Below are 26,525 nucleotides of genomic sequence, written 5' to 3'. Positions count from 1 at the left end.
TCACAATAACAACATCACGTTAACAACTGGATATGGTGGCTGAAGAAAAATGTGATACCAAGGACTTGCAGAAAAGGGTCCCACTGCTCCCAATGCTTAACAGAACAAAACGAAGCAAAATTTAAAGAACCTACTTTTGCCTGTCTGCTTGAAATCAGAATGCTGGAGAAAAATTGGGGCCTGGGTAGACTCAAAGAGAGCTCATACTGCCCCTCCACCAGGTTCTCACCACTCCACAGTCTCCACGTCCTCTTATCTCCTTCCTCCTTTGAACTTCCATTGGCACATTCTCCATTTCCTAACCCCCTTACTCCTCTGCTTCTGTCTCAGCCCCTCAGGGACCACCTTACTCTCATTTCCCACAGGAGGCAGAAGCTCTGTGAACTGACACTGCTCCTCACTTCCTAGCATCTACTGCTTCCAGCTTCAGACCTTGTTTACTTCCTTCATTGACTGAATATGGTGCCTGTCCTCCCTCCCAGAGTCCTTGCAACTCTGGCTGTCCCTTACCTCTGCTGTCCACATCCCCACAGCACGACTAGACATTTCCTATCAGTAATGACACAATATTAAGCATTTCTCTCCCATCAGTCAGTCAAACAAGTCAGTCAAAAGAACCCATTTTGCACAGTCATCCACCTTTAGTGACCATGCCACTTCTAGTTCCTTTCTTGACAGCCAAGTTCCTTAAGTGCTATCTAAACTCTCCCGTTCCACAATGGTGCCTGACCTGACCCCCCTTAGCTTGAACCTTGACTCAGTCACCAGCTAACTGTGTGGCACCAGGTGGTTAATTTCTTCGTGTCTCATGGTTATCTTTTGTCATTGGGTTGTTGGAAAGTAAAAATGCATACTAGGTCCTTGACATAGCATCTAGTAACTATTTATTAAATGTAGTTATTTATTCCTCAACCCCTGCTATTAAAATAAAGTAACTTTCACTAATGTTTCTGCTATAACCTGAATATGACCACTAAAACTGATATGTTGCAAACTTAATATCCAGAAAAGCTGATGTATGGAAGATGCATGAGGCAGTAATGCTCATATATAGAGTCTGGAGTGAGGGTTTGCTCTCTCTTGTCCTTCTGCCTTTCACCATGTGAGAACACAGCAAGTCAATCAATATCAGACACCAGCAGATTGCTTCCAAAGCTGGGAGACACAGAGCACTAGTGTTCATAAATGTCCTAGTCTGTAGTATTATGGAACACATAAAGGTTAGCACAGCCCCCAAGGCATTGTATAAAGGGACAGTTTTCAGTCCTCCCTTTCCTCGGCTTCCAGCCAGAGAGACCCTTCCTCTGCATCCTAAACATCCCTGGTCTGCCTGCATTGGTAGCTTTTACAGACATGTGCAGGCACACTCAGCCTTGTCTTTCACGAACTGGAATTGCTCAAAGCTTTCTCTCATCCACTTCTATTCCCTCTCTAAAGGTGGTTACACATATCCACAGCATCCAATGCCAGTCACACTGCTGACATCCATCTTTACCTACTTCCCCAGCACAGACCAATACTGTGTTCATAAGGTATTTACTAACCTCTCATATGCTGAACTGTATTCTATGTGCTATGTGAGGATGCTCTAGGCAGCTTATAAACAGAACACAAAGATAATAAAAAAATAAAATAGAATAACGAGTAAATTAATCCAAAGATGAATACAAAATGAAGTGAAATGAATTTATCAGAGCTCACAAGCCCACTACAAATGAGTCGCCAGTTTGCTTTACCTACTCAATGCAGTAAGCAGTTAAAGGGACATTTTAAAAGCTTTTCAATGTGATTACTATGAGAAAAAGAAAAACTGAAAGTCATTATAAAGAGAGACAGAGAGAGAGAGAGAGAGAGAGAGAGAGAGAGAGAGAGAGAGAAAGAGAGAGAGAGAGAGAGAGATTGGTTGGGTTCTCATACCAGACAAGATCTACGCCATCAATGACACATTAAGAGAGCCTCAGGGAAGAACTCATTTCACAGTACTAGAAGGTAATATGCAAGCTGCTAAGAGAGGAAAGAAATACTCTTGTCCAGCTATGATGTCTGTAAACCACACCAACGACCTACATGGCAAGACTTCCCTAAAGGTGCGACAGTGGCGTCTTGGGGGTAACTAGCAGCAATCTAATTGCACCCGAAGCCTCCTTAGAGGAGGGAAACCTAGCCAACTACACCTGGCTTGTGAGGTCACGGATCTCAGAAGAGGACCTACAAGTTCCACTTTGGTAAACCAGTTTAATTTCTAACTGTATTCTAAATACTTCTCTGCACACCTACAGATAAGTATAGATCTCACCAATCATCAAAAAGCTTCTGTTTTTGAAATGGCAGGAGACAATTAGTAAAAGCACAAACAGTTAAAATTCAAGAACAACTGATCATAGGGTGCCTATTGCCACCTGATAGATTAAAAAACAGAAACAAAAACAAAAAATCCCCTGCACTATGTCTCAGGAAACCTCACAGACAACAAGATAGAAATATTTAAGAGCCAGAGGGCCATGAAGGCTGCTGTAAGATTATTCTATATGCCTTCTAGCTATGACAAAGAAAACTATATTAATGAAATCACAACAGCATGTCTTCGGAAACAGGACTTGAACAATTCAATCAACAGTTGGCATCACAATGCAGATGGGAGGAACCTAACAGGGTCCCACCCCTAGATAAAGAGCTACATGCAATTAAAAACTAGAGAGAAAGACAGGGAGAATTGGTCTTTCCCAGGGATTAGGCCCCTGAGTAGTTATCCAATGCTGAGTGCTCAGTCATAGAAATATGACTCTCTCTCTCTCTCTCCCTGTGTGTGTGTGTGTGTCTGTCTGTCTGTCTGTCTGTCTGTCCGTCCGTCTGTCTGTCTTCCTCTGTGTGTGTCTGTCTGTCTGTGTGTGTGTGTATGAATGAGAGAGAGAGAGAGAGTGAGAGAGGGAGAGAGAGAGAGAGAGAGAGAGAGAGAGAGAGAGAGAGAACATATTTATGTAACACTAAAAGAACTCTGTAATTGCTTCTTGGCCTTTTGGCTAAGATCAAGTGTGAGAGAACTCTGCAGGTTGTATTTATATGATGATTTGATGATTTGTTCATATATCTGGTGGAGGAGAAAGGATTAAATAATGCAAATATATTTTAGTTTCATTTTAAAAGACTTTATATGAGGTCACTGGAGTTACCAAGTGAACGTACTGCTTTCCCCGTGAGGCCCGCATGGGTTAAATACTGGTTTCACAACACATGGCAGCATCAAGTTACAACCTCATGTCAGTCTAGCCCCTCCCCAATAGTTGCCCCAAAGTAAATCTGGAAAATTAACACTGTTTTTTCCTAGTAGCAAGAGCCAACAACAGACCTTTGTGCATGGTGTGCATCACAGAACAAGCAAGACACTGCAAAACTTTGCCTTGTAACAATTCTCTGGCAGCTGAGTGGCTTCAGTTTAAAGCCAAGACACAAAGTCCTTGACAGGAAAGGGCAGGAGGAGGGGCGAAGAACATGAAGTATTAATAAGCCTCGTAAAATCATTACCTTGTCCCTTAAGTAGCCTCTGAAGTAAGAACAGCTAGGAAGAGCACCAATGGGGGATTTTGTTTGCTCCCCCCATATACTGTGTATTTCAAAAGTGAAGATGGTATGAAAATTTAACAGAGTTTTAATGCCATTTTTCTAGGTTTTATGATACCACAAAGAGATCATCTTCATTCTGCTCACCACAAGAGTAGAGGGGTCACAGGGAAGGTGGGCCAGTGACTCATTACCTCCCAGGACCTGCGGAGGCTCTCTGTGTGGCGGGCAAACTTCTGGGATCAATAAAGTTCAAGGCAAGGCAGCGCCTGTCAGCAGGCCTTAAAGAAAGTCATTAGTCAACTAGTGACCCCACAAACTCACCGCAGCAACCCTCTGATGTGGATTCTCAGAAAGGTTGATCTGTGCTGAGAAACTGAAAAGGTCATGGGTATGTAGAAGTCAAAACTCACAAAATGGGGGTAAGGGAAAGAAACCACAGAAGAACCATGGAGTCAGAGGGTAGGTCACCGCAGACATCAAGGTCACCACTTACCTTCTACATGACCATGAAAAGTGAGGCATAAGAGTGATGGCATGTCACATGCAATACAAAAGCTGGTCGGGCACAGGGGAAACCTCTCAAGAACACTGGACTAACCCTCTCTGTATGGGTGACAGTGATGACTTGGTATCTAGTGTGCAAAGGATCTAGATGCAAGTCCTTCATGAATAACCTTCAGAGAAAGGAAAAGCTCACTAATTGTGTACTTCGATGTGATTAAAACATGTTCAGCCTTTCAAGGCAATATTCCATTCCTTCTTTCCGGGAATGACAGAAGCCATCTCCTCAGCTAAGAAACAGGATGCATAAATGAAGGTATATGATCTCTTCCAGTCAACAGCAACACGCTTGAGTGACAGGCAGCCTGGGATTAGAATCTCGCTGCATGCCTACCGTGCTCGTCTTGGGAAAAGTGATTTCAGGGTGTGAGTCAATCCCAGACTGTGTTTAATATGAGGCTCTGAATAAAACACATGACTTCAAATGCAATCTGAGCTCTTACTTATCTTGAGCTGAACATTGACTTCTGGCCCAGGAGACTCCAGAACAGACTTACCTAATGCCTAATGGCTCTCTTAACCTATTACCTTGAGCATCAGAATCCCCTGTGCTGCTGTTTCTTCACTAGTCAAATGATACAGTATTACCTACCTGGACCGGTTAGGAAGATTAGTAGATTAATATTAAGAAAACACCTAGAAGTGATTAGTACACAACGCACGAACATTTGCTTGGTTTAGCTATCCTTAGCGACCTAACACTCTAGTTAATCTAGTAACCACTAAGCTTAGATACGAACCATAGAGAATCCGCATTTTTCCAATTTCCTGTATTTTAAATAAAAAGATGTGACTATACATGTACACCAAATAAATATATCCCTCAAAAAGAGACAACTGGAGTTGGGAGGCAATTTGGGGGCAAGGGAGAAACCTAGTGCAATGGAAATGCCCAAGCTCCTAGTAATCAGGAATACTCTGCCTGAACCTGCTGTCTCCGGTAACCAGGCAAGACTTCCAGTGGTGGGTTTCATATACCAACCCCACTGTAAAACCGTCAACCTATGATCTGTCCTGCCAGCATGCTGTGCTGGGGTAAAGATGACATAGCAATGGTGGGAGTAGTCAACCAATAGCTGGTCCAGCTTGAGACCTGACCCATAACATGAGAGGGAGCCACCCGACACTGCCTGGAGGACCGGAAACTGGAGGCCAGAAGGTACAGAAACTCACATAGAACCAAACATGACTAGTAAAATAAAATCAGTAAAATGATGCCTAATGATATTAGCTATCATCCAGCAACTGGTGCAAGCAGATGGAGAGACTATGGCCAAACATTTGGCAGAGTTCAGGGAATCCTACTGAAAAGGGGAGGAAGGATTGGAGGAGCCACAGGGGTCAAGGACATCACAAAGCAAAGCCACAGAACCAACAAACATAGACTCAGAGGGGCTTACTAAGGCTGAACGGACAGTCAGGGACCCTGCATGGCTCTAACCTAGGCCCTGCGCATATATGTTATAGTTTTGTAGCTTGGTGTCTTGTGCGACTCCTAACAAAGAGAGGGGTATTTCTGATACTTTTTCCTACTTTTGAGACCCTTGACCTCTTACTAGGTTGCCTTATCCAGCCTTAATACCTAATCTTATTGTAGCCTAATCTTATTGTAACTTGATCTGCCATGTTTAATTGATATCCCTGGGAACCCTGCCTTTTTCTGAAGGGAAACAGGGGGAGTGGATAAAGAGGGAGGAGATGGGGGAGAGGATGGAGGAGGTGGGTGAGGAGAGGGGAAACTACTGTCAGGATATAATATATGAGAGAGTAAGTTAGTTAAAACAATATCCCTCCAACCCCTTTCATGTCCCCTTCTCCAGCTTCCTCTCAAATTGAGAGCCTCTTTCTATTTTACTAAAATTGCCAAATATACATGCAATATATAAATACAACCTGACGAGTTCATTTTTGTTGTTTGTGCACATATCATTCTATGGCTGCAAAACCAATTATGTGGCTCATCTCTGGGAGAGGCTATCTCTCCTCTCAGCGTCATTTGTTCCCTGTAGTCTTTTGTCTAGTGTTGGGACTCCATGGGGATTTCCCTCTTCTGAGTTAGCATGTCTACTAATACTGTCATTGTTCGGGTCTAGATTCGAAAGGCCATCTCACAATAAAATTTCTGTTCCTCTGGTCCTTACTATTTTTTGCCCCATCTCTGATACATTCCTGAACGTCAGGTATAGGAGTTGTGCTGCAGAATTATCCAGTAGACCTAGGCTCTGCTGATGGCTACATTGTATACTGTTGTGGCTTTATGTAAAGGTCTCCATTTGCTGATAGGAGGTGCTCTTTGATGACAGATGGTAGTTAGCTGTGGATTCTCTTCTAAGATCCAGGACTTCACTAGCCCTGAGACATTGGCTGAATGTACAGTACCAGGCACGATTTGCTTCCTGCTGAGTGGTCCTCAAGTCTGATTACATAGCTGCTGGTTATCATTAAGATATGAGTGCAACTATTGCACCTTCAGGGTGCAGTATCTTGCCATGCTGATTAGTGTGGTGGTTCATAGGTATCACACCTAGAAAGGACTACTGATTGCTTCCTCCCTTCTCTTGGCAGCTGGCATAGTCTTCTATGGTACTATGGAAGCTAGACTGTAGGAAGGAAGTATTTAGGTTAGATCCATATTAAAGAGAATCTGAGTCTTCCGTCTTAAGTGTTGGTGTCTCTTCAGCAACAGAGATTTACCTTCAACCTCTGAGAGGCAACCAAGAGCAACAGCAACACAATATTGTTTTGAGAGCCACTTGGACTAACCTGACCAACAACTAGACAAGAGATTTCTCATGCCTGGCACTGGGGGTCTTGTTAGATAATCTATGGTCAGCGTTTTAGGTCAGGCCAAGTGGTTTAACTTCAATTAATATATTATATATAATATGTGATATAATACAATTCACACAGGTGTATATATTGTATATAATTTTAGAAAAAATAAAATAATACAATTACACCAGTCTTTATCAAACAACCCTGATGGTTTCTGACTCTGCTGCCTAATTTTTAATAAGTAAAGCAAGGATTTTTTTAAAAAAAATATATCATTAATGATAGAGTAGCTATTAGGGCCCAAACTTTTGGGAAACTAAGATAATGATAACCATATTCCTGTTCTGAGTAGCAATTCAGTTTGTTTTATAATGTATCTGAGCATATCTTCAGCTTAATCTATTGATTATGAATATATAGCTGGGTGTGAATACATAGAGCCATAATGGTGAAAATATTCTCCTAAATTTCATTTTTCTTAAGCTACCCTACTCACATTATGGTTTCAGCATCCTCACATACACTGTCATCTTTTGACTTTCTTGATTGTATCCACACTGGCTTCCTCTCCATGATTTCTCTTTCTCTCTCTGTCTCTGTCTCTCTCTGTCTCTGTCTCTCTCTTTCGTTGTCTTTCTCTTTCTCTCTGTCTGTCTTTCTCTGTTTCTCTCTGTGTGTGTCTCTCTCTGCCTCTGTCTCTGTCTCTCTATGTGTCTCTGTTTCTCTATCTCTGTCTCCATTAATCCCTCTCTCTAAACACTCTTTTGACCCCATTCATAGACTGAATGCATCACAGTTTAGTTTAAGAACAGCTTTAGACATTTCTCAATCACATAAGCATACAGTCCTGAAAGCACCACTGGCCTATTTTTATAATATTTACCACAGAGTAAATGTAGTGATTTATTCTCTCCAATCCTCTGTATGAATTCAGGATCCTCGGGGCCTTTAGTTCATTTGTTCTCGGAATCTAACAGTGCATCACATTGAGTTAGTGAATTAGAGCTAAGAAGGAAATGAAAGATTATTCAGTCTTTAATATAACCTGATCTTGCATATCATGAGTCCACTTGCTGTACTGTTCCTCCTCTGACTATAATTTTCAAAGTCCCACTAGGTTCCTCCCTGGGTTGGGCCTGACAACAGCCCAGTGATGACTCTGTTTGTGCTTTAGCATTGTAAATGCTACTGACGGCTGTGTTGTTCCATTAGGTGCTATTTTATTGAGTCCTTTCCAGAAGTCGCACATTTTACACCTCATCCTTGCCCATCACAGCCCTTCAAGTATTATTACAAATGAAGAAACTAAATCTCAGAGAGGATTGGCATCTTGCTCATTTTATGCAGCCGGTCAGTGGTGTATCTAGGATCTTAGCCAAAGCTTTTCTCACTTGAAAGCTTGTGATTTCTGGGTTCCCCCAATATGAAACAGAAATTAAACTCATTTTGAAGTTTTATGGAAAAATAAATAACACAGACAAAAATATTCTTTAAAAGTTGTAAAGGAGTGTAGGAACATTAGTCATGGATTTTCCCCCTAATTATCACCAAAATAATTTGTATTTTTAATTTGTGTATGGCTTTTATATGTCCTTCAGTTCATGATAAATCACTCAAACAACAGTTAAAAATATCACCAGCCATATGTAACTGAATAATTTAGACAGGCCTGTAATTCCAGCTGAGATAACTTCTCAGGGTTTAATTGTCTTATACCTTGCTTGGGAAAAGGTTGTGTAATCCCAAGGGGAGTTTTAAAAAGGCATTTTCCAACTTTAGATTTTGACAATAATTATTGGGATTATTCCAGGGTACTATCTGTAGCATATATGACCTGTCACATGGAAGCATTCAGGTTCAGAGGAATTGACAGTTCTTATAATAACAGCAAATATTTGCTGGAAATATTTTCCAAACTTTGCAATACACCAGTTGAGGTGCAAAGAGCTCAAGTTGCAAATGGCGGAGCTTGCATAGTTCATAGGTTGCAGAACCATAATTAAAATCAAGCCTATCCAAGTCTGGGGATAAGGAACATCCTTTCAATAGGAAATAACTAATATTTTACTTGTTCTTGTTTATCTACATCAGTCAGTCATTTTAAGAGATTGCTTATTATGCTTCCAGATTCCCCAGCTCCCTGGACAAGACATGACATTGTTAAGGAGGGTCTCTGGTGTCAGCTGACCTCAATTATGTTCTTGATGAGTGGTTCTTCCCACTTGGCTGACAACACCTAGATTGCCTTAATAAGCAACACTGTTGGAAAACCTCAAATAGGAGAGCTGGCACAGAAAAGAGAAAGTTACAAGGATGTGAGCTTGGTGGTGGCCAAGTGGGGTTGTAGGAGGGCTGACCTCTGTTCTCAGGTGTGTCTCTAAAATGCCACAGAATCAAGATGATTCACTCCACATCTCTGAGGCTCAGTTATCTTGAAATTGAGAGTAGTCGATTAAGACCCTTATTTGCCTCCCAGCTCTGATGGTTACTGATTCTATAGGAGGAGGAAGGAATCTTGAGGGTTAACCTTACTTCTGAGTGTTTCCAATCATCTTCCAGATGCCAAACTGTAGGGAGGAACAGTGCAGACCCAAAAAGCTTCTAAAAACCATTACTTGCCATTATCACATCATGATGTGGTCATCACTGCTCCCTTGTCCTTCTAGCTCCCTTGTTCCTGGAAGAAACAATAGCTGAAGTGGTATTTCTGGGAACCTAAGGGGTGGGTGTGCAGTGTTGGAAAAAGGTTGGACAGAGAGTGATCCTGTGTACAGGGTGCCAGGGTACAGTTAAAAATGATGACAGCTAATGTTCCTACAGACTGCATAAACCATGTCCTCGGACATCTGAGATCTTACTTACCTTCACATTTCATAACAGATATTTACAGAAAGGAAAGAAGATATTGTCCATGATTACAGACAACAAATGGTGGCAGAACATAAACACTCATCTTCACAGAAGCTACAGACATCCACAGTGGCCTGTGTTGTCTTCCATTTTATTTGCAGATTGGCTTTAAGTAGTAATTGGATCATCTCTTAAAAGCAATCACACAAATATCATTACATTGAGGCTCTTACTAGTGGCCCATCTTCAAGTCCCACAAGATAAGAGTCCTCTATCCCCTATCCTACCCTATCCAGCAATTTAAGGACATTCCATTCTTCCATGCCCCCATGCCTCTGCATATATTGTTCCTTCTGCTGTAGAACCATTCCTTCTTTTCTGAGTAAATCCCCTACCGCCTCTTGAGAAGACATCCTTGATATCACTACCAACATCATCAAGTCGTACAGTGTTTCTTCATGGTACTGGGGAGCACACATTAAATATCCTTTTTGAAAAGATTTCTAAATAATCTTAAATTTTATGTATGTGGGTATATTGTTCCTTCTGCTGTAGAAGTATTCCTTCTTTTCTGAGTAAATCCCCTACCACCTCTTGAGAAGACATCCTTGATATCACTACCAACATCAACAAGTCATACAGTGTTTCTTCATGGTACTGGGGAGCACACATTAAATATCCTTTTTGAAAAGATTTCTAAATCATCTTAAATTTTATGTATGTGGGTATGTCTGCATGGAATGTGTATATGAATACGAGTGACCTCAGAAGCCAAATGTGTTGGATCGTCCAAGAGCTAAAGTCACAACAAGCAGTCGTGAGCTGCTGAATGTGGGTGCTGAAAACTGAAATCACTCCTGCCCTCTTATTAAATATCTTGATAGCATTGGATATATACTTATCCATCTCAACCTGAGTAGATAAGAGGTCTCTGGGCAGATGGACCAGGTTCCTTTTGTATTCATTTTGTATACTTAGTCTAGCGCCTAAAACATGGGAGGTAATCAGAAAGTGCTGGCTAACTGCATGCATACATTATTGCATAAATTATGACTCCAAGCCATTCCTTTAGACAGAAGAAGGAATATTAGGAAGGGTAAAATTAGTACATATAATATTGAGAGAATACTTCCTTTTCTTTAAAAAATAGAAAGACATAGTTACATAAAGTGGACAGGAATAAGAATGGTGAGTTTTAAAACTGCAGCAAGGTCAAGGGCTCAGAGGGTACTGGGAAGGCAAAGTCTGGGACAGTTGGTGTTCTCCTTCTGAACATGGGAGATAAATGATGTGACAGGCCCTACGTAACCAATAAAAGGCTGGGAGTGACTGTGGCCAAAGGTTCTCCAGGCTTCCCAAGTCGAGTTTCACCTAAAATAACAAATTACAAAGATGAAAGAGAGGACGCCTTGAAAGACAGTGGTGACCACAAATCGCATAGCTCATGAATAGCAACATGAAAAGCAAGCCTTTACCAAAAATACTGACAAGTCCTTGGTAGCATGTCCTATTTTCGTTCAAACACGTAAAACACTGTATATGACCAGCTTAAGAAGGATTTGTAAGCCCCACGACTATGGACAACATCAGTAGGTTCAGGATTCCCCACACTAGTCATGACTATAAGTAAACCTTGTAGTAGAAAACACTGGGGGATAGTACCACAGGCGATCTTCTCTAGTCTCTTCTGAGATCAAATAATATTGATAAGAACACTCTTATTTCTGGCTTCCCACCACTCACTAATTCCATACAGAAGAGGAATCCCTTATCTAATCTGTGACTCTTGAAAAAAGTCTGACATCCCTAGGGATATGTCAAACAGGTGGATACAGCATCAGGACAGCCTTGCCATGGGTCTCTTCATGGGCCACCTACACCAAAGCCAGTGGTCTCTCTCAGCCCATGAAGCAAGCAAATCAAATGAATGAAGCTTGTACCAGAAAAACACAACTAGATCTGTTTCCTCTAGAACAGCTTCCTAGACAGCCCACGAGTGGGTGGGTCAATATCATGAATGTCCTAGTATCTGAAAGCAGATCAAAAGACTGAATGGCATTAGTTCCAGCTATTGTTCTGCCTGGAGTCCCTTGTTAAGTAGGAGATGTACATGAGGATCTCTGTGAGCACTGACTTTGTGAAATAAATCTTAGTCTATCGCTTAGAACTATCTTTTACTTCAAAGAATTACTCCACTAAGCTTTTGATATAACTAAAAACAAGAAGAGATAGTTTCTACGAAGCCCTTCATTCAAACATATGTTGACTAATTCATCATGCATTTCAACAGTACTTACTCTATGCTATGTGATTTCGCCCACAGTGTATGACACCTGAAATATGGTCTCATTGGGAAAAGAAAATCAGTTTAATAAAATGGCAGTCCCCTTCCCCTCTAGAGGGTATCTTTTTCCACATGTGCTTTGTCTTTGCTCCTGCTTCTGACTTCACAGACAGCAGCTCTACTTGGCCCTTGGATTTGCCAGGCTTCCATGATCGCAAATAATGATCTATAAGTTAGCACACTGAGTCTTTTGACATAACACAACTCTGAAGTGTAATTAATCTCTCAGAAATTTAGTTATGCTTGTCCAATAAACTTGAAAACATGGCCTCCTCCAATAAAAACAATGAAATGCTTTTCCCAGGAAATAAAAAGGCAACTGTGATTAGCTGAAAGGGAGCCTGGATAATCGGGTAGAACAGGTGGGACTTTGTCTCTATTCCTAGGGCTCTGTCCCCCGCTGATGTCTTCCTTCCTGCCTGCTTTTGATAGATATTTAGGATTAAACAGGTAACCTGGGAATGATTCGCCTAGAACAAAAGGTCAAACTTACTGACACAGATCATTTTATTGGACTATGGGTAGGTAATCCCCTATTTATAAAAGAAACAGAAAGATGCCAGGAAGGGAGTAGGAGGAGACAAGGGAGGAAGCAGGGCAGACACAGTGGGGCTGTGCTCTCTCTATCACTCAACACTGAAACAGTAGTCTCTTTGCATTTTCTATTGTATTCTTTGAACTCATAAAATTATTTTCATTACCTTCTACAATGTTCATAACCAAACTGACCAAATAACAATTTGTGCCTTGTCCTTGAGATACGCCACATTAAATATCACATTTGATCACTAACTTACATTTCATAAATAAATTATTTCAAGAGCCTTCCTCCATGAGACTCCATTGCTGAGGTGTTCAGTTTTCAGGGAAAGCATTTATTTACAGCCTGAGCCAAAGAAGGCTGGTAAAGACTTGGCTAAAAGCTCCACATGCAGAAAATTATGGTAATTGTATTAATGCTCACAGCACTCGATGCTCAAATCTGCTAAAAGGTTTTGTGCTATGTTGCCCACATCTTGACGGGCAATGAGGCCAAGAGAAGTGCTTAATTCTTGACGGAACACTTCCGAGACTCATCTTTCATTGTTCCAAGAACTGCTAAAGAATAGAGGTAAGGTTCCAAGGAGTTTCTAAAATTCAAACTCTCCTCCTGAAAGTCTTATGCTGTGTGTTCACACTGAAGCTTCAATCTCAACTAACAGGAAAGGAAAATCAAAAGAAACATCATACAATTAATTCTGATAAATGGATGACTTTTAATTTGTGTCCAGCAAATTATAGTTCATAATATGTCTCCTTCTGACATCTATTAAAAATCCATTAACTTAACAGGCAAAAATCTAATGAAGTTACTCTGGAAAATGTCTGCTAGGTCAACATTATGGACTTTTAATGAATATTTTTGTAACTTGCTCTGGTAGAAGAATTAATATACTAATTGAACATGTATCATTTTAGAAAAAAGAAAATGTCAAAATAATCAAAAAGAAGAGTTTAAGATAGATCCATGTCACCTAAGATGCTATTAAAACAAGTAATTTTTAAGTTTGAGCTTTTAAGAGCTGGAAGCACTAAGCTCTTAATGCCAGCCATCTCAGCTTACTCCTCTCCAATCACATCACACAGTAATTCCAATACAACAGTAAGCGTGTTCCAGCTAGGATGGGATATCTAAGGGTAACCAATGAAATGCTATGTGAACAAGTTCACAGTCTGCTAAGAAATGTAAACAGATTATCAGTCCACACTGAGTTTAACTGACATGGAAGCTTTCACCAATAAGCTTTTAAAGTAAGATGGGTAATACTGATTTTCTAAATGACTTAAGTAACTAAAGCGGAAACCTGTGTTCAATACAATGCAGAGATGCTGACTAATTTGGATCTTTTCTGTTCATGCTCAGAGGCTTCTTCTCCCCTCTGGCCCTCACCTATAAGCCAGCGACTTATGTGAAACACGGCCTGTGGGATATAGGGAGGAGGATTAGGATCACCGTCTCCCACAGGCACTGTCCTTAGACAGAGTCCACCCTATCCCACTCTGAGCCAGCAATGGATGCTTGTCCTGTCTAGTTTAAGTTGGCTTTGAGTGTTTGCTGAACATTCTAATGCTAACCCCATCAGACGCCAGTTGTAGAACTACATCAGCTCTCTCAGTCTAGAATGTTCCAAGGAAACAAGAAACATGCTGGCACAAACTGTAAACCTTGGAAGTGGTTAAAGAAACCTAGCCTGGCGTCCTATCTGTAAAATAGGAATATGAAAGTAATAGTGTTATGAGAACCGTGTACATAAAGCGCCTAACTGAACACCTAGAAGTCAGCTGAGCTTTCTATATCCTTCCCTCATTGAGCCTTTTCTACCATCTCAGATCCTCAGACGGCTTTGGCTGAGCCATAGATCTCTGGGCACAGTATTCTGCTCGCTGGTCTGCTTTGCTCTTTCTTCAGAGTTAGGCAATGGTGGTGGAGCAGACCCCAGACTGCACACCACTGGCAGTGCAGGTGTCCACTTGCATTCTGTATGTCTGCTTCTAAGATAGTTGAGTTGTTCACAGCACAACCATTAAGACTGCACCAGAGAAAAGACTGTAATAATTGACTATGAAGGCCAGAAGCTCCACCAAATGCCACTTGCTGTTTACCAATCTACAAGCATAATTATCACATTTCGGTAAGAATGTAGATAGGCATGTGACCACCCAGCCAGTAAATATTACATTTTCTACTCAGTTTGATAGCATAATGGGGTCTGTTGAATATGTACTGGTTAATAAGAGGTAATCAGCAGTAAGGCTCTACTGCCTCAAAAAGAATGTGTGCCAGGGTTCTTGGGTTGGTTTTTTTAAGGTTATTTATTTTTATGAATACGAATATACTGTCTTCATGAACACCAAAAGAGGACATTAGATCTCATTACAGATGGTTATAAGCTACCATGTGGTTGCTGGGAATTGAACTCAGGACCTCTAGGGAGAACAACCAGTGCTCTTAACCACTGAGCCATCTCTCCACCCCCGGCCCTCTTTGGTTGCTTTGATTCTTCCTTTTACCGCCTGGGAACTCATAAGAGCTCAACAGAACTGCAGTAGTAGCCACTTGCTTCTTTTGTCTTCTACTAAAGAGGAATAAGATATCTTTCATAGTCCAGTACACTTCTACATCTTGTCACAATGCTATAGCCAGAGTATTAAACCAATTAAGAGGGACTTCTATACATATGTGACCACTAGCCTAACTAGCAATTGCTTAACAGAATAATAAATAGTAACTATATGAAGTAAACATCATCTTGTGCAATGACCATATAAACATTAAAGGTTAACATGTCAGAATTATATTTACCAGATACCAAAACTTGCATCAGTTTTGTACTACCAGCCACTCAGATATGTGCCATCTAGTTAAAGTCATAGTCATATCAGAGTGGGAGTCCGTGGCTCAGCCAGCATTCGCTCATATCCTACCTTCTTTCTCTTGATTCTTCTAGCTCAGAATTTTCAATTTTATTTTTTCTTATTTTTCTTTTGTGTTTTTTTCTTGAACCAAATTCATGAGACCATTTTCCTACTTCTGGATGATCCCATGTGCCTCCCTGATGATGTTACCCCTAACTGCTCCATACATGATCATCCCGAGTCAGCACCATGACAGATACTCTATTTCAAGACATATCTTCACAGAATATATTTCTACCCAGTTTAAGCAAGTCAGAAAACTAGTGTCTAAAGACATGGATTGTTGGCTGATGTCATTATGCAGCAAGGCGGGTCCAGTATAAGGCATATGCTATCATTGGATGAGAAGGAAAGGTAGGAGGGGAAAGGTCTAGGAAAGAAGGAGGAGGAGGAGCAAAAAGAATCAAGGAGACCACACAGCAGGATGATCCAGATCCAGGTGGACTGGGTCAGTTTTGTCTTGTCTAGGTGGGAGATTTAAATCTTTATTAATTGGCAATGAATTTGTTATGTGGATGTATTGTGGACTGGGAATTTAACATGTAAATCTAATTGCTAAATTACAAGTTTCTGGAACTTTGATTTACCAGGCTAAAGAGGACACTGTGTGAAAGAAATGGCTTGAGAGGCAGTTGGAGGGTGCGGATCTGCTTCTGTTGCCTGCGCAGAGTGAGAATGAGCAAGGGCCTGCAGAATGTGCGTACACACACACACACACACACACACACACACACACACACACACACACACAGGCCAGGCATGGTAAGTACCGCCTAGGTGACCACCCGGAGAGGGCGGCTTATGGACCATATGGTAGAGTAGCAGCCAGTGCGGGCAGATCCAGAACTGATAGAAAATGTGAAAAAAAATCGATTGAGTTTCTATAATGTAATTCAAACAAAAAAAAATCACAAACATCCACATATATATGCACTGATGATTGTACTTTGGGTTCTCTATTATTTTTACCTATTTTGCTGTAATTATCCCCAATGAGATCTTCCAATCCAATCATCTTCCAGAAGCTGTCATCCCAACCTTTCTCTGCTGAGTATGTCCATTTGCACACCAAGGAGCAGAGAGACCTGGAAAAAATGGAGAGAGGCAAGAGCAACAGTGTGAGGCAACTTCCTTCATCTTTTGCCAAGTAACTTCCCTGGTGTCCTCAGTAGCACAGCAGAAACAGTAACTATGCATCCCTCCTTAGACGACAGGCTCTCCGCAGACCTGGAAAGGAATGCCAACCCCTTTTGCTTTCACAACAGACTTGCTCTTCTACATGGTTTCTGACCAAATGAATCCAGTACATGAATATCTGCACTTTCATCTTCTACATTTATTTGACACATGTGGGATAATTATGAATTATAATACTAATTAGCTATTAGATGCAACTGAGTAAACTCAAATTTTAATGTAATATTGATATGGCTATATTGCAACTGTTTTTTATCATTGGGATTCATATGTCAAATATTCATGTATATCACGTGGTATTTGGGGTCTGTATCAAAATACCACAAGAAGGGGAAGTGAATGGTGCTATGGATGGATGGACTGTCCTGGGCTGCTGCCCATTGGAGCAGAGATGAAGTCACAGGACTCTCAATGGCATCTACTTTTGTACATCTTCTAAGTTCTCTATTAGAAAAAGATTTCTTTTAAATGTCTTTTATAAAGTAAATAAGTCACTATAATCAAAATCAATACTTTAACACCAGAAGGTGTTTTCCTTTCAGCTTCATTTCACAATGTCACCCTTACTATTTGATAATCCTTCTTTAAAAATAACCTTACATGGGACTGGTGAGATGGCTCAGTGGTTAAGAGCACTGACTGCTCTTCCAGAGGTCCTGAGTTCAATTCCCAGCAACCACATGGTTGCTCACAACCATCTGTAATGGGATCCAATACCCTCTTCTGGTGTGTCTGAGGACAGCTACAGTGTACTCACATATGTAAAGTAAATCTTTAAAAAAATAACCTCATGTCTATGAAGGACACATGTTCTTATATACTTCATTGCCTCTGCTCCACCATTTGCAGATTAAAGACCTCCCAACTTTCTTCCCCTCGACGATTCAATGCTTTAAACACTAACTTTAACCTAGGATGAAACTAATTTGTGAAGAAATACTTCTTTTCTTACAAAATGAAAGTGCATTTAGCCAGTGCCAGAGATCAAATTCGGATCCTTATGTGTGCCAAGTACCACTGACCCACATCCATGCCCACAGACGATATCTTATGTCCTTACTTTATCACACTGCAGTTCATTAACTGCTTTTTCCTATGTATTTCCTATATTTTTCAAACTACTTTCCATATTTTGCCCACAGCAAACTTTATAAACTTGTAACCTGCCCATGAACTCGTTGTGAGATGTCTGTGTCTGCCTGTCTTTGCTCTTGGCCATTCCCATCCCTGCATGCTCTGCTGGGCAGTACTAGGTTGGTACACTGCTGTAGTCAGCCTTTGACTCTCACTTCTCATTACTTCATTCTTCCTGGAACGGTTGTTTCACTAGGCATCAGATTCCTAGTTAGCTACTCTAAGTTACCTCAGGCTGTCTCTCTTTCAGAAGCCCCAAAAGAAAGCACATCAAGCCAAAAGCCTCTTTCCTATGTGCATATCTGGACACATTCCTACCTTCTACTGACCTCTGTAGCTTTATGCTATTTTTTCTCCACCTCTCCCACTAAAACAGACACCTGGTTTTAATCACAAACTGTACTTCTTGTCTCTGCTTACCCCATGCAAATGTATGTCTAGCCGTAAAGCAAACTTGTTGAATAGAAACATTAAAGATATTTTTTCACACTGCCACAGGAATGTGCAAACCCAAGGAGATGATAGTCATACCATTTTAAGGATAACCAAAGACCCATTCATGGGCCAAAGTCTTGATGTAACTCATGCAGTGATACAGAATTATTCCCTCACCTGGTTTTTAGTGGCTATTATGATTCTGGTGTTATGGAAGGCCTCAGTGGCAAGGAGTATACACAAGAACTAGTCCTTTGCTGTCCCAGAAGCAGAAAATTCACATTACACATATTCCTTAAACAATTACACATAAAATCCTATAGTAAAGATTAACCCTAAATTTTCTAAAGAAAGTACATGGAGACATGAGAAGCATTAGTGGGAAAACCTGATGAAATCTAGTGCTGGGAGTAGTGTGGTTGGGTGGTGAGGAAGAAGGTATCAAGGTAGGTTCCACAGATGATGTATCATTTTACTAAAGTCTAATTTGAAAGTAAGCAAGAGACATTTATCATTAAAAATTTTTTTGTGATATAGAACAGATGGCAAACATGTCAGGTTGTGTTAAGGGGTAGAAAAACATTAAAGAGGTGCTCATACCAGCACAAACAATATATATGTGCTAATTCATGCCTTTGGTTTAAGCAAGGTCATTTGCTCTTCACCCATTGGATCCACTTTCACCCAATGTATGAAGGTAGGAGCCAACTATGAGGTGTGCTCTGAAGTATATGGTAGCCCAACCTCTCCTAGAAAAACATCGGAATTTTCAACCTTTGGGGTTCTGGTATGTTTTTGGAAAGAGCAAATCTATGAACAAAAGATAAGGCCAAGGGATTGTTTCTAATAGCCCTGGCATATGGGCTAACTCTTCACACCTTAATGCCCTTAACATCCAGAGACGCCAGTGCCTCTACTTTGGCAGCGTGCTCCATCCTAATTAGCTGCTGCCGCCTCTGTCTCCATTTATGACTACTTGGTAAACAGTCCTTAAAGTCCAGTTCAGTGTTGCTCCTCTGTGAGAGTTTCCATTGACCTCAAAGACAAACTCGTGGTCCCTCCTGTAAGGTTCAGGTAACCTTACTACACTGCAAATCTAAATATCCCAGGGAGGTTGACTGGCTGCTTGTCTTTACCCCTCTGTCCTGTGCTTAACAGTAGAGTATCATCCTTTTACCCTGTATTGTTCAAAGGGCCTCTTTTTCTTTCTGTATTTTGGGTAATAATTCAAGATTGCATTTAGGCAAAGAATGACTCACAAATGATGGCAAACCAGTTACTGGTCTAAATTTGAAGAAACGTTGTGTGTTTTAGCTTGTTCTCTTGAACCTTCATCATTTCCATGAGGAATCCATGCTGAGCTAACTAATGGGGAGGATAACAGAGAAATGAACAGGATTACCTTAATCATGAGAATCTGGTTGAGAGCAAAACCATCCACCAAAGCTCAGAGGAAATAATCTTTCCCTGAGCCAGATAAGTGACCATTGGGTTCAACAACTGAAACCTGGTGACAGTTTGCAGTTGAGCAATCATGAATTCACAATACAAGTAAATTAGTCCAAATGTATTTTTCTTCATTAACAAGGAAAAGAATAACAAATCCTTATTTCTTACAGTAAATATGAATACCGGCCAGAGAATGTTCTTTGGAAGAAAATGACTGAACAGGAGGTAGGAAGTTTTATGGATACAGATTCCTCTTAAAAACACATTCTAACATTCTATACATATCTCATTAACATGTTCTTCTCTCCTCCCCCCTCCCTCTCTCTCTCTCTCTCTCTCTCTCTCTCTCTCTCTCTCTCTCTCTCTCTCTCTCTTTCTCTCTCTCTCTCTCTCTCTCTCTCTCTCTCTCTCTCTCTGTGTGTGTGTGTGTGTGTGTGTGTGTGTGTGCGTGTGTGCGTGTGTGCGTGTGTGCGTGTGTGTGTTGGCCTGGAAGTTACATTATAGCCAAGGCTAGCCTGAAATTAGAACTATGGACATGAGCTACCATGGTGTTTCATTGAATCTCTTTAGAATCAATTGATAGCGATTACTGTGATGTTTCTCCTACAGCAAAATCAGCAATGTTTAAGGAGTGCATTTGAGATCACAGGCTCTCAGTGACTCTCTAGAAGAAAGTTATAATTGTATCCTAGCAGTGAAAAAAGACAAAGTACTAATGGCAGAATAAATAGTGCACCTTGCCCGGAAGCTTCTACTAAAATCAAGACTTTGACAACCCCCAAAGTATTTTACTGGGCAACCTGCCCTCTAGGGCCTCTAACTGCTGGCCAGTTTTCTCAAAGTCAGCCAAAATGTCAGGACAGGAGTGCTGTAACTTTCTTATGGAGTTTTTTATGCCAAAGGACTCTAGAATGCATACAAATATCAAAAACATAGATCCTCAGTCTATCAAAATATCACAATGCAAAACAATATAAAACATAGTACCTAGAGTTGGGCATGGTAATACATATAAGGGAGTAAGGTCACTTGAGAAACAACATCTCAGAGAGGCAGGTCTCATTGAGAAGAAAATCATGAAATTATTTGGAAAATACATCAATGAAAAACCATGAGAGATGAGGAGGACGAAAAATAGATTTCCTAGAAGAAAAGAAGTAATTCAAAACTAAATTTGAAAGCTTCAATTGTCTGAGCTAGCATGATGGCTCAACAGATGAAGACACCTGCTATGCCAACCTGGCCACTTCAGCGTGACACCCAGAACCCACATGAGGGGAAGAAGGTAAGTGATACAAGCAAGCAGTCCTTCGTGTTCCACAGGGAGCTACGTCAAATGCATGTGCCTTCCAATGAGGATTCATACACACATGCACACAGAGTAGTAATGATAATAGCAGATATTAAGTTTTCTACAGATAAACTACCACCTGCATGGATGGAAATCCATGTAATGTTCTTGGAATAGAAGATGATGGGAATGGCTTACAACATGGAGGAAAGACAGAAAGATAGGATTAGCAGGGGGACGGGGGACATAGCAAGGACAGGCGGACATAGCAAGCATCTTAACATGATAGTTACAGAATCTCAGAAGAGATCTTCAAGGCTAAAAAAGAACAGAACAGCTGAGGAACACACTCTAAGCGAGTGCACGCAGTACTGGGCTCTTCATATGCTGTGCCAAGGCTAAACTTAAGCCTGCAAATTAAAAATTCTCATTAAGTCAAGGAAATATTTGAATTTCAAGAGTAAACAGAAAATTATACATACTGCCTGATAGAACAGCTAAGTTGCTTAGAAGAGCATAGGACCCAAACAAGCTAAAAGAAAATCTCACCTATAACCGTGGAGTGCAGAAAACATAAGAATGAAGTACCGATCCCTAAGAAAGGTTCATCTAAGGGTCTTAAACCTAGACAAAGCATTCGGCTCTCGAAGGAAAAGAGAAACATTTTCAACATACAAGAGTTTTAGAAAGTAAACTATTCACATAGGCTTTCTGAGGACAATGCTTGAGAAAACATACAATTATCCACTGGTTCAGAGTAGCTATGTCAGCATAGAGAAGAGTAGCAAGAGAAGTAAAATGACTGGTATACTTTTATGTTGTTTATATCATCTTCCTTTCTCCGTGATGCACACATATAAACATATACATTTACTTGTATGTGCTTAAATATATACATATATCCATATATATCTGCACATATATGAAAGCATATTCAGTCTAAACAGATGATGATAACATAAACAAAGCTTATAATATGGCGTTTTCTGGAAGCATAACAGGCATGCTGTAATACAAGGAAAATCCAAGGGAAGGCTTGGAACTGAAAAAATTTACATAATCCCTCAAAGTTAAAAGATTAGTTAAGGGGCATGTCTTAGTCTGTATTCTTGCATCAAAATACCACAAGGCTGACAGTGCTTCTTCCACCAAAGCCCACATAACAAAAACCTTAAGACCAGACATCTGAAGCCCTTTTTTGAGATGTTGGTCAGGTCTTTCCAAGAGACTGCCTAAACATACAGCCTATTGCTGTTTCCTATGAATTTTCCCCTGAGGTGTAAGGTAAGTCTCTATTGCTGAAGATATCATGCACTTCAGACACAGGACACAGACCCCTGAGCTGGAACTGACCTGAAGGTCCCCTCCCAGGGGACTAGCTTTCACAGTAGCAGAAAACATCATGCAAGCTTCCAAAGACAAGAAGCAACCAACAGTCATGCCCTGTAATGATGTCTGTGGACCACGTCAACAACCAGCATGGCATGATAACCCTAAGTGTGCAGAACTGGCACACATAACTTGGTGGTAATCAACAGTTCTCTGATGAAATCTAAGGCATGTTCAACAAGAGGGAATCCATGCCTAATACTGGAAATTACTCAGTAAAGTCATGGTTATTGGATGAGAAATTACAACCATTAATTTACTAAGTCAACATAATCCCTTACAACATTCAGCAAGCATGTTTCCTTTCACCCACAGAGAAGTGAAGTCTTTACCCCACAAGGAAACTTCTCCTTACAACAGACAAAGACCACTACAGAAAACCAAAACAAATGAGAATGCAGAGTATGGAGTCCAGTCTTAAGGGATACATCTACAAAACACACACACACACATAAGGCTCAGGGAAGATTGCAAAAGAGGGGGTGGAAAGATTCTGAGAGCCAGAGGTTCAGGGAGTTTGCTATGAGACTGTGTCAGTAGCTACATAGATAGAGTCTCACCAGCAGGACTGTCCAAACATGAACTGAACAAGGACAATGCCAACAGACACACCAAAGTGGACAAGCAAAAGCCTACAATGCCTCAGTTCTACACAAAGAACTATAAGCAACTGAAGAAAGCTAGGAGAGATGTGATCTTCCCTAGCAAACAACACATCAACTGGTCAGGCCTGAAAAAAAAATACATATAAGTAATATTGTGTAGACTGAATGTGAAATATATATATATATATATATATATATGCATGCAATAATTATTAGTAAAAGAGTGGCCATGAATTTAGGGAGGAGTAATATATGGAAGCATAAATGTAATTAAAATATAATCGGAAAAATATAATTAAAAATTATAAAAATAAAACAACAGAACATTGTTCATTAAAGAGATGTTGCTCATATTTTAGAGAGATGAGAAGTTTAATGAACTCAAAGTGTCTTCTTTTTTAAATTACTTATTAATTATGATAGTGTTTCTCCTTCCCTTTCCTCTCTCCAAGCCCTCCCTGATAACCCCCCTTGCTCTCCTTCAAATTCATGATCTTTTTTCATTAATTGCTGTTATACGCATATATATTGCATATGAGTATATATATATGTATATATACACATATATATTCCTAAATATAACCAACTCAGACCAAATAATGTTATTTTATGTATGTTTTCATACACTGATCTTTTGACCTTGAACAACTAATTGACTGACATACTGTTCCCTGGGGAAGACTAGATTTTCTTACTTTGTGCTTAATGTTGGTTACAAAAGAGTGAGGGTGTCCCTGGTGGAAATGAAAAGCTCATCAGAACCCTAAAAATCACAAAAGATAAAAGAAAATGAAGGGGAAAATGAAGCCAGTGAAGCTAAGGAAACCCACACTGAATAAACACAGGTGATTAATCAATATAAACTTAAAGTAAAAATAAGGATAAAGTCAGTTACTACAAGATTACACAGAAAATGAATGGCATCAATGTCACAACTTACTAAAAAGAGAAAAATCAAAATAGAGTTAGAAGTAAGGCAAATACTTCTAATGTAGATCTTTCAATCTGATAGTTCTTTTTGTTAAAATACACTCATAAAAACTATGATATAACTTTTTTTTTTCTTTTTTCTTTTTTTCGGAGCTGGGGACCAAACCCAGGGCCTCAAGCGCTCTACCACTGAGCTAAATCCCCAACCCCAGATATAACTTTTAAATGTTAAAATTTATGTTTAGATTTACCTTTATTAATTGTGTGTGTGTGTGTGTGTGTGTGTGTGTGTGTGTGTGTGTGTCCATAGAGTTACAGGAGCTTGTGAACTGTCCATCACGGGGTGCTATGAACAGAACTTGGGTCCTCTACAAAAGCAGAACGAGCTCCCAGCCACTGTGCAGCACTTGCAGCTCCCAGTTATTTACGTTTATCATTGTGTACACATGCATACAATGTCTTGGTGGAAGTGAGGGTGGGCGTGTAGCACAGCACATATATAATAGTCAGAGGAAAGATTTTCTTTACTTCATGTGCATTCCAGGGATTCATTCAGGCCGTCAACACTACATGTCAAACAGTTTACCCACTGAGGCACTTCACTGGCTTTGAGGACATTTTTAAATATGACATTCAGGTACTGGATAGACAAAGACAGATGACCCTTAGGACTCATCACCAGGCCAGCAGTCAGCAGTCAATTGAGTCTAATCAGAGAACTTATAATATTTAAAAATAATAATGTGCAAAAATGAAAAACCATAAACAATTATACTGAAATATGCTATTGTACTTTCAGTAAGTGAAGAAATGTGTAAATCATAAGAATAATTATAATTACCTCTACTGTGGAATGAATCTAGTTGAACAATTTCAGTTCTATGTATTTGGACAGGCAGAAAAAGAAAAGCATTTTATATGCAGGTCCTGAATGGTGTAAGTGGTACTTAATAATGGGCTTGAATGGGAAAAGCCCTGAAAATTAACAACCTAATCAGAAACCTTGGAAAATCATGAAAAACTGAAAGATTAGAATGGAGTTGGGAAGGAAACTAAGTCAATGTGAAAACATGATGAGCAAAAGAGAGGAAACAGAGTGAGGCTAAAAGTAACAAATATCCCAGATGGAAACAGGGCTATAACCCTGGGGAAGGCCAGCACTGACAGAAAAAAAAACCAAAGCATAACATGAGTCAGACTACAGAGTTGCGGAAATTTAGACAAAAGTACAATTGCACAGGAAAACAAAATTTACCAAAGCAAACACTAGAACCTTTAGTGGAGTTATTAGTACTAGAGCATTGAGTTAATAGTTTAAGTCACCCTTCCAATAATACTTTAGAAGTCCATGTGGTTGTACTAGGAAGTCTAACTTTAGCTGAACAGGTCCCTCTGAAGTACTTTAGACTCCAGAGACTAGCTCCTTACTATTGCTAAAGCTAAGATAACAACATTCAAATAGCAGTAGAACAAGTAATAAGGCATGCTTATAAAAACCTACCCAGCATGCTATAAATTTAATATTTTACATGCAAAAATATATATGAGCAACATTCAAGGATGCTTTATGACAAAAGATATATGGGTGTGTTACCACATTATAAAGGGAAGAAAAATGACCTCTTCATATTGCAGAACATACAATATTAGTTCAAGGCAAAAATGCACAGTGAAGTAAGAAAGGACAAGAATGGGAGCACGCAAGTTGAGTTTTACTTCCTGCCCTAAACAAGAAAAGTAGGAAGGAAACATCACAGCCACCTCCGAGGGTCTGAGAGGGACACAGCATCTTTACTGTCTACAAGGAGATGTAGCTGGACCACACAGTAAGATGGTTAAGGGTAACAGCATCTTGAAACAAAGTAAGTAGGATCTATGACATTGCAAGTCAGCCCTCGGGCTCCTTCTCATCCAGAGCTCTGGCTGCCAGACTACAAGTACTGAAGATTTGTTTTGTGGGAACCGAATCAAATCAAAGCAAACAGCAAAACAGCATATCACATGCACATGTACAATAGAAAAAAAAAAAAACAAAAAACAAAAACAAAAACCAGTAACAATGAGGTCAATCAAGGTTGGAAAGCTCGCAGGCCCCAGGGTTGAACCTAGTACTATTCTTGTGCCACATGGACAGAGTATCAAACTTCCCTCTAAATTAATTCCTGTCTACCCATAGATTAGTGCAGCCCTCAGACCCTATCGGGGAAGTTTCTTTGTGCAGTGGATGGTAGTACAGACACTCACAACTGGTAAAAGTGTAAAAGAGTGTCAATGGAGTATTCATCTACAAATGAGACAAGAGAGAGGTGGGTAGAGAGAGAGGGGGGAGGGGGGAAGGCAGTGAGTAGGGAGAAAAGGGGGAGGGAAAGAGAGGGGGAAGGGAGGGAAAGAGACAGTGGGAGCAGCTAGAGACAACAGTGTAAAGTATCCTCTGGATATGACAGGACCATAGTGCCCTTGAGCTCATGCCCTGGATGTTGCCTGCCTATGATCAAGCCAGACAATATTCTAGGACACAGAGTGGAGAGTTCCTTAACCCGAGGAATAA

At 40.3% G+C, this 26,525-nt stretch overlaps 1 protein-coding gene across 1 annotated transcript in view; it reads right to left on the bottom strand.

Moving 5' to 3' along the window:
• Fggy (FGGY carbohydrate kinase domain containing) overlaps positions 1 to 26,525 on the bottom strand; it is a 364,908-nt gene that overhangs the window by 202,808 nt on the left and 135,575 nt on the right. The window contains exon 6 of the mRNA XM_032901907.1: positions 16,517 to 16,632. Within this exon, the coding sequence (XP_032757798.1) occupies positions 16,517 to 16,632 (116 nt within the window). The remainder of the gene's footprint in view (positions 1 to 16,516; positions 16,633 to 26,525) is intronic.

The sequence above is a fragment of the Rattus rattus genome, chromosome 1, assembly GCF_011064425.1.
Source record: "Rattus rattus isolate New Zealand chromosome 1, Rrattus_CSIRO_v1, whole genome shotgun sequence".
In the NCBI taxonomy this organism is placed as follows: Eukaryota; Metazoa; Chordata; class Mammalia; order Rodentia; family Muridae; genus Rattus; species Rattus rattus.
Note: the sequence above shows the minus strand (reverse complement) of the source record. Positions and strands in the feature narration are given on the sequence as shown.